The sequence below is a fragment of the Salmo salar genome, chromosome ssa23 (genome assembly GCF_905237065.1).
Source record: "Salmo salar chromosome ssa23, Ssal_v3.1, whole genome shotgun sequence".
Taxonomy (NCBI): Eukaryota; Metazoa; Chordata; class Actinopteri; order Salmoniformes; family Salmonidae; genus Salmo; species Salmo salar.
The window spans coordinates 14,309,271-14,319,709 of NC_059464.1; the positions used below are offsets into that span (position 1 = coordinate 14,309,271).

The window sequence follows — 10,439 nt, forward strand, 5'->3', positions numbered from 1 at the left end:
AGTCCCTTGCTTTAAAAATCTCAAGGTAGTGAACGCTGTTAATCCTACTTCTTGAGTGCAGCTGTTCCTCATCTCTATCTCCATTTGTGGACAGGAGTAAGTATCTTAATTTCTGTTTTATTTCAGTACCTTCAACTTTTCACTATATCCAGCCATCTGCACTTTCTCATGTTTTACTTCACATTTTATGTACTTAAAGCAGTGGACTATATAGGGAATTGAATGTCATTTGGGACGTATCCCAGGTACTGGAATATCATGGTTTTTTTTTCAAAATTATTTTTGTTTGTTTATTTCAACACAATTCTGTGCTCACTCTAGCCTTGGTGCAACCACAGAGCTATGATTGATATAATAAGAGTTGCTTACCTTCCAGGCCTAGTGTCAGTGGTTTGTGGTACTGTATGTGCGTGTGTGTTTTCTGTGCCTGCATTGCGTTAACTCCCCATTCGTTGGCCAAGTCCCTTTCGCCGTGTTGACAGTCGTCAGTCCTTTTTTAACATAAGTTAACCAGGTCTCATCCGCATTACAGTCCTCATCGTAACTCTGCACTAGAGGGCTATGTTCAGATGCAGGGAGGGACAGAGGAGGAGAGGGGGAAGAATAGTTTCTCTCTTTGGGTAAGGGGTTTCCTTCTGCAACTAGAGCACAAGTTCCTCCAGACAGTGTAAGCTGATTCATTAGCGTTAAAGCTAACTAAAAGATCCTCCTGGTTTCATTATGCAAATGCTAACTATGGATCTCCCTAATGTCATTAGCATTAATGCTAACTAAGGATCCCTGTGGTGGTGTGTATAATTGGATTCATTACTGTCAATGCTAACCGCTAACTAGGCTAATCCCCTTTCATCTCCTCTCGCTGTGACTCCAGGTATAAATGCCAACTGCTATCTTATCCTCCTCTCCCTGTGACTGCACCTGAAATGACACCCTATTTCCTACACAGTGACCTACTTTTGATCAGGGCCCCTAGGGAATAAATATTTATATGTAGGTAATAGGGTGGCATTTTTAGCTGTGACTGCTGGTATGAATGCTAACGGCTAGCTAATCCTCCTTCCCCTTCCTTTCCTCTCTCTGCAGGTACAAGCTGCTGAGGTATTCCAAAGAGAGGCAGCACCTGGATGGCCTGAACAACCTCAACTACACCCCTGAGATCTCCCTGAGCTCCCTGTATAAGAACATCACCGTGGACCTGCACCCTGATCTGGCCCCCATAGCAGACTACTGAACTCTGACTCCCACCTGACCCCTTAAACCCTTCACACTCCCTCAAGCATCAAACTGTACCCCAAAGAGGGGCTAGGGGTGGGGGTCGGAGGCACACCATGTAACGCTGCCAAGAAACCTTACTCAAAAAAACTTAAAAAAAACACAAAAGAGGAAGGGGCATATAGGGTCTGTTTAATCGAACAATTGATTGTGTATGTTTCTGTGATGATTGTGAATGGTGTGTGTGTGCTTGCAAGGATGTGTGTATCTGACATTTTGTGTCCGTGTGTCACTGCATGTCAGTGTGTTCATGCTGGCTTTAGCTACTAAGCTACTTCACATCAACACTTCATAATACATTATGAGGAGGGAAGGACAGTATTCGTTTTTTTTCTCCACATCTGATGTTTACTGCAACGCCTTAAAGTGTCAGGCTCAGCTGCAGAACCACAGCTCTCTGGCTGCCTCCCAAATGGTACCCTATTCCCTATAGGGCTGGAATTGCCAAGGACCCCACAGTATGATATTGTCACGATACTTCGGTGCCGATATGTATTGCTATTCGATACTGCAATTTTTTTTATTTTATTTTATTTTTTATTGCCATTTGATATTCCAAATATATTGCTCACTATATGCTGAGTGTACAAAACATTCCACAGGGATGCCGCCCCATATTGACTCCAATGCTGCCCACAGTTGTGTCAAGTTGGCTGGATGTTTTTTAGGTGATGGACCATTCTTGATACACATGGGTAACTGTTGTGAGTGAAAAATCCAGCAGCGTTGCAGTGACATACTCAAACCGGTGCACCTGGCACCTACCCTGTTCAAAGGCACTTAAATCTTTTGTCTTGCCCATTCACCCTCTGAATGGCCCGCACAATACCCGTCTTAAGATCGAAAATATCCTCCTTTAATGTCTCCTCCCTTCATCTACACCGATTTTTGAAGTGGATTTAACAAGTGAAATCAATAAGGGATCATAGCTTTCACCTGGTCATTCTGTTATGGAAAGAGCAGGTTTTCCTAATGATTTGTACACTCAGTCTATGTCTGCTGCAGAGAGACGAGAGAGTATGAGAAGACGAGTTTTGATCAGTCAGGGAAATAAGTGCTAAAAACATTTTGGATCACTATTTAAAAAGATGGAGAACAAGCTATGGTATTTTTCATCCAGTAGGTTTGGCGTAGGTACAGCCGACTAGCACTAGTTACAGTTACGAGAGGGGGAAAAAAAGTTAGATTTTTTACTTTTACAAATCGATTCGTAGAATCGGGTATTGATATCGTCCAAAAATAATACTGCTATATGTAACTCGATTTAGTTTTTTCCCCCCATCACAAATTCCCTATAAACTGTAGTGCACTACTTTTGACCAGAGGCTTAATGCACTACTTTTGACCAGGGCCATTCGGGCTCTGGTCAAAAGTAGGGCACTATATAGGGAATAGGGTGCCATTTGGGACTCTGACTTTATCTCACAGCACCGCCCAGCACAGCTTTAACTTCTAACGTCTCAGTATCACCTTACGAGCCAACAGACATTTTTGTCTTCATGTTATATAATTTTTTTACACATCGTTCGTTTTTTAAAGATGAAACATGTATTCAAACATATTCCTTAAAGAGGATGAAATAGGAGAGGAGCTAAGCGAAGGTGACTTATGTGTTTATTGTGGTGTACATTTTCTGATATGATCTATTTTCTTAGTATTTATTTTTTCCTTTTTTAACGGATGTTTTAGATCACTCGATCCTACTTCTCTGTCTGTCACATGAGGAGCGGTTTGCTGTTTCTTTGCTGCACTGCCGACACGCATGATGCACAGAACACGTGTTAATACTGGCCACTTAAAAGCTTGAGCACAGAACACGTATGTACATATTTGGCCTTTTTAAACGCTCAGAGCCTGTTAGTAGTTATTCCAGTGGATTTGAATTTTGTTTTGGCAGCTACCTTCTTCCTGAGGACTTAAAGGACTTAACAGAGTGAGTGGTTCTTCCATTTCACTGGGAAGTTGTAACAATAGATGGACATTTGGCTTTAAAAAAAAAATGAAAAAATCTCTTAGGTCAACTATCTTTTGCATGCCTTGATTTATTTTGTTGCTAGATGTTTTTTTAAGCATAATTTATTTGATAATTTCAAGATGTTTACTTTTTCAGTTTTGCCTTTTAGTGTTTGTTTTTTCCTCTCTTGAGGCACACAGTGTGAAAATGGACTAACTGAAGTTATGGAGTGTGTTCCTGTACAGAAACACAGATGGAGGCCAGGGTTCAAAGGACTGTAGTAGCTCTGGTCCAGGGTGTTATGTGTAGTTTGCTGATGCTGAGCATTCAACAGCAAGCCACACGTAATGCCCTGGACCAGAGCTAAGGACTGTTGCTGCTAAGTGGTAAGCTGAGCTGTCATTCTATCTTCCTCTGGTGTGTGCAGTTTGCTATTATGGAGGAGGAGTGTATACAGAGCGAATAGCGTGTTTGGCACAGGATTATGTTTCGGATGTGTCTGTGGCTCATGTGCGTCTCATGTGTTAGGTAACTGGCCATGCGCATGAGCTTGTGGTTTGGGCTTGTGTGTGTGTGAACTGTGATGTGGTCCTAATAGGCTTGTGAGGTATTTAGGGGCCAGAATGAAAGAACAGCAGCAAAAGCTAACAGTTAACCCTGTTCTTGAATGGCACAGACTGAAATTTGGGCCATGAATACTTTAAATTGTTAAAGTTTTGAGCACTGCAAAGATTAGCAAGGAAAAAATGTAGGCAGTTGATTTCTTTGTACTTATTAGCGTTTTTTCTCTTGTACATATATTTTGCCCATACAGTTCATATTTAAATTGTCTGGGTGTTTTGCTAGTGATGTTGAGTTGATTTATCAAATGTATGTCTCAAGTAGAACAGCTCTATTCAAACTACCCATGTTTTCTCCATCACAGTATTGCAGTACTGGGAACCTCCTGTCCTGCTCCAAACATGGGGTTTGTCCAAAATGGCACCCTGTGTCCTATATAGTGCACTACTTTTGACTGGAGTCCTATGCGTCCTGGTCAAAGTAGTACACTATATCGGGAGTAGGGTAATTTGGAACGTAGCCTAGCTCTCTCTGTCCCGTCACTCTTGTAGTGCTGTGGAGGAGCGGCCTGAAGATGTTTACAGTCATTTTCGCTTCAAAGCTAAAGTGGCTAACAAAGTGCCAGGCTAAAGTCTGTTTTGGTTAACAGACATTAGCTACGGTTACATAAGACCTCAATGGTGTATTTCTGACCAATCGGGTGAGGTGAGACGGAATCAAAGAAGACACGGTAGTGATAAGACATTCTGTTGGAGGTGGTCAACTGTGCCAAAGTTCCAATTCTGATACCTACCCATCCTAATTCTTCCACCTGCCTCTTCTTCTACACTTCTTATCTCTACTCGTCTTTCCTTCCTTCCCTTTTTAAATTAATTCTACTCCCATGAGCTCCTCTATGGTGTCTCGGCATCCAGATAGACTAGTGTTGATAGTAGGCATCAGGGTGTAAGTGTTAAAAGAGCCATATATCTATGACATATATGACATATATACAACATACAGGTAACTACTAAAATAAAGGAAACACCAACATAGTGTCTTAATAGGGCGTTGGGCCGCCAGAACAGCTTCAATGCGCCTTGGCATAGATTTTACAAGTGTCTGATAATGGGCAACTGGGCATTTTTATACATGACCCTAACATTGATGGGATGTTAATTGCTTAATTAACTCAGGAACCACACCTGCATGGAAGCATCTGCTTTCTATACTTTGTAGCCCTCATTTATTCAAGTGTTTATTTTATTTTGGAAGTTACCTATATATCTCTGTATATGTCTCTGGGTGTTGGGTATAGCTCAGTGTTAGGGACTGGGTTGGGGGCTTCTCTTTTGCTATGCCTTTTGCTCAGTAACAGATTTTTGCATAAGAGGATAAACGCTGTCATTGTTTTTATATACATTGTAGAAGTTATGGGCAGCCTAGCTGTCCCCCCCACTTGAGGGCACCTTGAGTTACTGTAGCAGAGAGATGCACTCTTGAGTCAGTAGCTTCTTTTTCTGGATCCCATCATCTCACTCGCTGGAAGGGATCCGCTTCTTTATATTCTCTCTTCCTGTCATAGTGTCTGACTTTCAATCTGTTCAGGGAACAGTGTGAAGAGTATTAAAGAGATGAATTAGAGAAAGCACCCGTCACTGAAGATTATTTAGCGTCAGTATTCTCTCTGTGTCCCAAATGGCACCCTATTCCCTATATAGTGCACTACTGGCTCTGGTCAGAAGTAGTACACTATATAGAGAATAGGGTGCCATTTGGGACTTAACTCGGAGTTGTACATATTGTTATTGCCTCTGAGAGGAGTAGGGGGTGAGGTATGGAAGGAAGGGTAGTTTAGGGGGCGGCTGGGCAGTGTGCTGGCTACACCCGGTCGCTAGTGGTTTGGTTTACACCCCCAGCCCAATTGGGAGGGGGGCAAGGGACCCCCCCTACTCTCCCCTCCTACTGCCTCTGTTGGTTGTACGAATATCCAAAAATAGAAATACAATTTTTCTAATTAGTATATTCACCATTACATCATTTGTAATGTAGAGTATGACATTTTTGCAGTATTCATATTTGTGCCTTGAGTTATTATTTTTTTAATTCTTTTTTTTTTTGTTCAAACTGTTCACTTTGGATTCTTGGTTGAAAGATACAGTAAAGGTTTGGATTGTTTTTAAACTGAAGTTAGTGTATTTGCTTTTGTATTTTCCAACTAGAATGGAGCTCTGGCACAAAGTTTCCATGACAACAGGCTGTGTAGGATTTCAAAAGGAATCCTACTCAAGTGTCTGTCTATTGTGTCTGTGTTGGTGTATCAATGATTGGCTGTATCCAATTTTTCCTGCTGTCCAATCAGAGCCCTGTTCTACTTTGGCTACTTGGACCATGACATGTACAATCCTCTTGGATCCTCAGCTCTCTGGTCTTCTCACTATACTCTGCTCTGTCTGAACAAAGAGTCATAGCTGGAGCCTGAGTGCAGACTCTTGCATTACTACCATCCACCAGGAAGTGGAGGATGACACAGAGGAAGTAGTGACTTTTGAATGGAAATCTATGGAAATGAAGTGTCAAATCTGGTATACAAATAATATATTTGCTCATTCAATGTCAGGCATATTCATTCGACTTTATGGGTTTGTACTTAGATTGTTCGGAAGATGCATTTATAGAAATATGAACTTTAAACACGTTGTCGATTTGGCCCCAAAAAACAAGCTTAATTCAATGTAGCGCCTACTAATGCGCCTCTTGCGTCTAGTTTAGCAATTTCATTTTGCTAGAGTTCCTCCCCCCTCCGACAACGCAGACAACTTTCTACATGGTGAAGCCGAACGGTTAGCCATCTTGTCAATCTTCCACAATCTTTGGTGTAACAGCCAGTAAAAGACTATACACTAGAGTTGAACTGTTGGACTTTGTAAAGTTTAGTTTTTTTGTCAACAAAATATTAATAAAACACATTCATTGCCATGTTCTGGGAAACACCTCTGATACCTCACGTCTTTTCTTTGTCTTTTTTCTGCATCTCTCGCCACTGCTTTCTATAGTGACTTTTTTTGTCAGTCGGACACTGAAAAAGTAATACATAGTCCTACACAAATGAAATGCATAGACATCTTACAAGCTAATACATGCGTATAACAAGTTACATTATACAGTACCTGTAGGCTTCAGGTATGTGCTACCCACAGATTCACCTTCCCTACAATTATCCACTTTTATCACTAGTAAACCTACACAGTAGCCTATAGAAGGGAGCTGAACTAAATCATTAATGTGCATTCTCTTCCGACAGTTGGTGTTACTCCTACGATACGCTCTTCCCTAACTGACCAGTGCAGACAATTGTCCCACTTTATGTAGTAATGTGTGTGGTAGTGTTCGTTAAACAAAGGAAGGCTCAGTCAGTCGTTTACCTGCTCTTTATTTGTTAAGCTTGGTCAGGTGTGTGTGTGTGCGTTTATCACGACAGCCGTGGTAGTGTAAGAGAAGGGACTCCGCAACAGGGCCAGGGTGTAGTGACGATGTCCCTCCGCGTGGGCCTCGAACACCACCTGTACACACACACACACACACACACACACGGCACATCAGTTTGTACTGCTTTTTTCACCTCACTCCCGCAGACCAACATTCAGGAAGGCAGATAACTTTTGGCCAACTAGGTCTGTGACCTCTTCACTGAGGACAAACAACATTTTAGAGTAGCAAAGAAAGCTATTGAATCAAAGCCAGTGTGCGGTCATACGCAAGTCAGTCACTTTTCATGCGATTTATACTGTCACATTTTATTTTCCCTCTACCCAACTAATTATTTTGTCTCTGATTTTTAGGTCCAAATGTTTACATGGTTTGTCTACTCCATGGTGAGTAATTTCTGTTGCTCTTTTCTGGTCTGGGGACAAGACTAGTGTAGTACTAAAGGTAATCTAGTCTCTAGCCACATTCCTCTATTACAAATGTCCACCTTTGCTTATTACACACTCCAGTGTTACTGATGTACAAGATTTGACAGAATTTCTCTGCACAAAATGTTCACACAACCCTTCAGTTGTACAACCTGTGTTAATAAGGAAACGGGGCACCATAGTAAAACAAAACCGGATATAGTTACAGAGCATTACATCATGCTACATAACCTACATTTGTGTACTAGGTCTCTGAGAGCACTGAGCGGGTTAGGGATTGTACTCACTTCGGCAGTCTTGTGGAAATGCGTGGTTCCCTGAGACTTCCAGTAGGCCTCAAGAGTCAAACTCAACACGGTACACCCCCGTCCAAATGATGTACTTGTCACGTCTGTCATTCTGAAGGAGAGAGGGCGCTGTCACAGTTTGAAAACTTTTCTAGATTAGTAGAATACCATTTTAATAATGCAATTGGTTGAAAAATTTGTCCACATAGTAGAATGTACATTTTGTATTAGTAATGAACAACATTTCACATGTACACACCAAACAGTAGTGCATCCTCATACGTACCTACTAGCAACCTGTGCCCAGATCATTCCATCGGCGTCTCGTCGGGATACACTCAGTGCCACGGAGCCTGCTGGTACACCCTTCACCGCATCCAAAATCTTCACCATCAACGGGCATTGAGCGTCTGACTCGCCGTGCCTGTCCTGGACCACAAACCACAGCCATTGATATAACTAAAATACCAATCCATGAACAGTCACATAGTACACACAGTCATAACCAACCATACACAGGGCCTGGTATACAAAGACGAACGCTACAAACTGACTACACCAATATAGACAAATAGTAACACTTTTTACCATCAGTTGGCGCCAAGCATTGGCACATCTATGCAGCTATGCCAGACACAACACAGCCATCAAGGTCAGAAATACAGACATGGCAACACGCCAACCATGGTCCTAGAGAACGAAAGTAACCTACTGTAATGCATTCTCTCACAACCGTGCCATTTTGTAATGTCTGAGCTTTGGATTTCGAGGATCGAAAATTATAGGTAAGCCTAGGCAAGGAATAACAGGAAATTTGTCTGTTCCAGTGCTCCTATGTAAAATGGGAGCGGAAAGACTATTTTTTTCCCCCCTGATTTGAGTCAAATTTCTAGTGTAGTAAGAGGACAAAAAGGTCAAAGTGCGGATGTGGACCAGCATGAACAGGTGGTGATGTTACACTGATGGTCAGCTACTGGCCGTGTAGCGTTCCATCCCACACTGACGGTCAGCTACTGGCCGTGTAGCGTTCCATCCCACACTGACGGTTAGCTACTGGCCGTGTAGCGTTCCATCCCACACTGACGGTCAGCTACTGGCCGTGTAGCGTTCCATCCCACACTGACGGTCAGCTACTGGCCGTGTAGCGTTCCATCCCACACTGACGGTCAGTTACTGGCCGTGTAGCGTTCCATCCCACACTTATATTAAGATGATGATAGCTTCTGATATCTCAACTTCAAACACAAACTGTGCAAATGTTTAATATTGTAAGTATTTTTTCCTTATCTAGTACTGTACGTTTAAACGGCTAATAAACCTTATCAGTTGACATAGCTTTCATATTGTTATCTATGATATGCATTGCAAAAGTTATTACAGGTTAACTATCCTAATTAAGGCCACAGAACAGTTATGTTAGCCTATTCTTCTGTATGTACAGAACATTGCTCAGAAAACTCATATGCCGTTCCAGTGTGATGAGGTCCAATCAGTGTATTGCCATAAGTTGGTCAGCCACCAGGCGGCAGATAGCCGCTGAAAAATCTGTCAATTAACCCTAGTTGCTCTGGATAAGAGTGTCTGCTAAGTGACGTAAGTATAAAATGTCAGCAAAAGTATCTGCTGTGTATCACTATACATGCCACTTCTAAACAAACAGAGATTAATTGGTATGTATTCCCTCATACCAATCTCAAATAGGACACACAACTTTAGGTCATTTAATGTCAATCGCCCTTTTGTACTAATACCCATAGGCATCTTGGCCTGCGTGCTCTTTATACACACATCATGTTAGACCTGTGTTCTGGAGGATACACAGTAGAAGTACAGTGTCCACCACCTGTATAGGATCAGTGAAGTGCAACCTTTACATCTGTCTGTACACACCTCTTTGGTTTAATATGCCCTGACAACATACCATGACAAGCCCACACAGAATGGCACTGTGACCCCCCCCAACAAAAACAGACAAACGCACACTTACTCATCACTGGGGCAGTGTTGCAAAGCAGGACAGCAGTGGGTAGCAGCACACAGATCAATGATCTGTCCATTTGGAGTGATAACTGGTTGACAGCTCTAACACAGGCAGACCTATAGACAGACTGACTGACTGGCATAGAATTGGGCAACACACCCCTCTCTGGTACCTTTATATCCCCCATTATTGACTAAGTCAATAATGAAGGAATCAGAAACTCTTGCACACAAACCACGCTTTCCGGCCATTTTATAAAAATGGGATTAGGAAGAGGATAAAATGATTACGTGTGTGTACATGTCTTCTCAGAGTACAGATAAGTCTAATCTGGAACAACAATGGATGGGTCCAGTAGCGTATATAAATGACACCTTCATCAACTGAAGTTATGATTTTTTTCCCCCCCTCCTAAATATGTAATTGACAGATTGGCTCCTCAAGAATTAATTCAAGGCCCTAGGTAACTGTTGACTCTTCAGATATCT

At 42.1% G+C, this 10,439-nt stretch overlaps 2 protein-coding genes across 4 annotated transcripts in view; one reads left to right on the forward strand and one right to left on the reverse strand.

The window, feature by feature from the left end:
* The window catches only part of LOC106584194 (beta-1,4-galactosyltransferase 6), a 46,115-nt gene extending 39,349 nt beyond the window's left edge, over positions 1-6,766 (forward strand). For all 3 annotated transcript variants that reach the window (XM_014169187.2, XM_045706528.1, XM_045706529.1), the window contains one exon: positions 1,084-6,766. In XM_014169187.2, coding sequence (XP_014024662.1) covers positions 1,084-1,231 — 148 coding nt within the window. In that variant the 3' untranslated portion in view covers positions 1,232-6,766. The remainder of the gene's footprint in view (positions 1-1,083) is intronic.
* A 449-nt stretch (positions 6,767-7,215) lies between these two features.
* On the reverse strand, positions 7,216-10,027 carry LOC106584193 (transthyretin). Its single transcript, XM_045705893.1, has 4 exons — positions 9,954-10,027; positions 8,257-8,394; positions 7,971-8,082; positions 7,216-7,329 (listed from the first exon to the last, which is right to left on the reverse strand). The coding sequence occupies exons 1-4, from the start codon at positions 10,025-10,027 to the stop codon at positions 7,216-7,218; spliced, it is 438 nt and encodes a 145-aa protein (XP_045561849.1).
* Positions 10,028-10,439: the final 412 nt, after the last annotated feature.

Bases quoted from the DNA above. Each gene is read 5' to 3' on its own strand.
- LOC106584193 (XM_045705893.1), bottom strand. From the start codon at position 10,027: ATGGACAGATCATTGATCTGTGTGCTGCTACCCACTGCTGTCCTGCTT. The intron at 8,395-9,953 runs GTGTGCGTTTGT...GGTCCAGGACAG, and splicing joins ACTGCCCCAGTGATGAGTAA to GCACGGCGAGTCAGACGCTC. The intron at 7,330-7,970 runs GTGAGTACAATC...GTGTGTGTACAG, and splicing joins ATTTCCACAAGACTGCCGAA to GTGGTGTTCGAGGCCCACGC.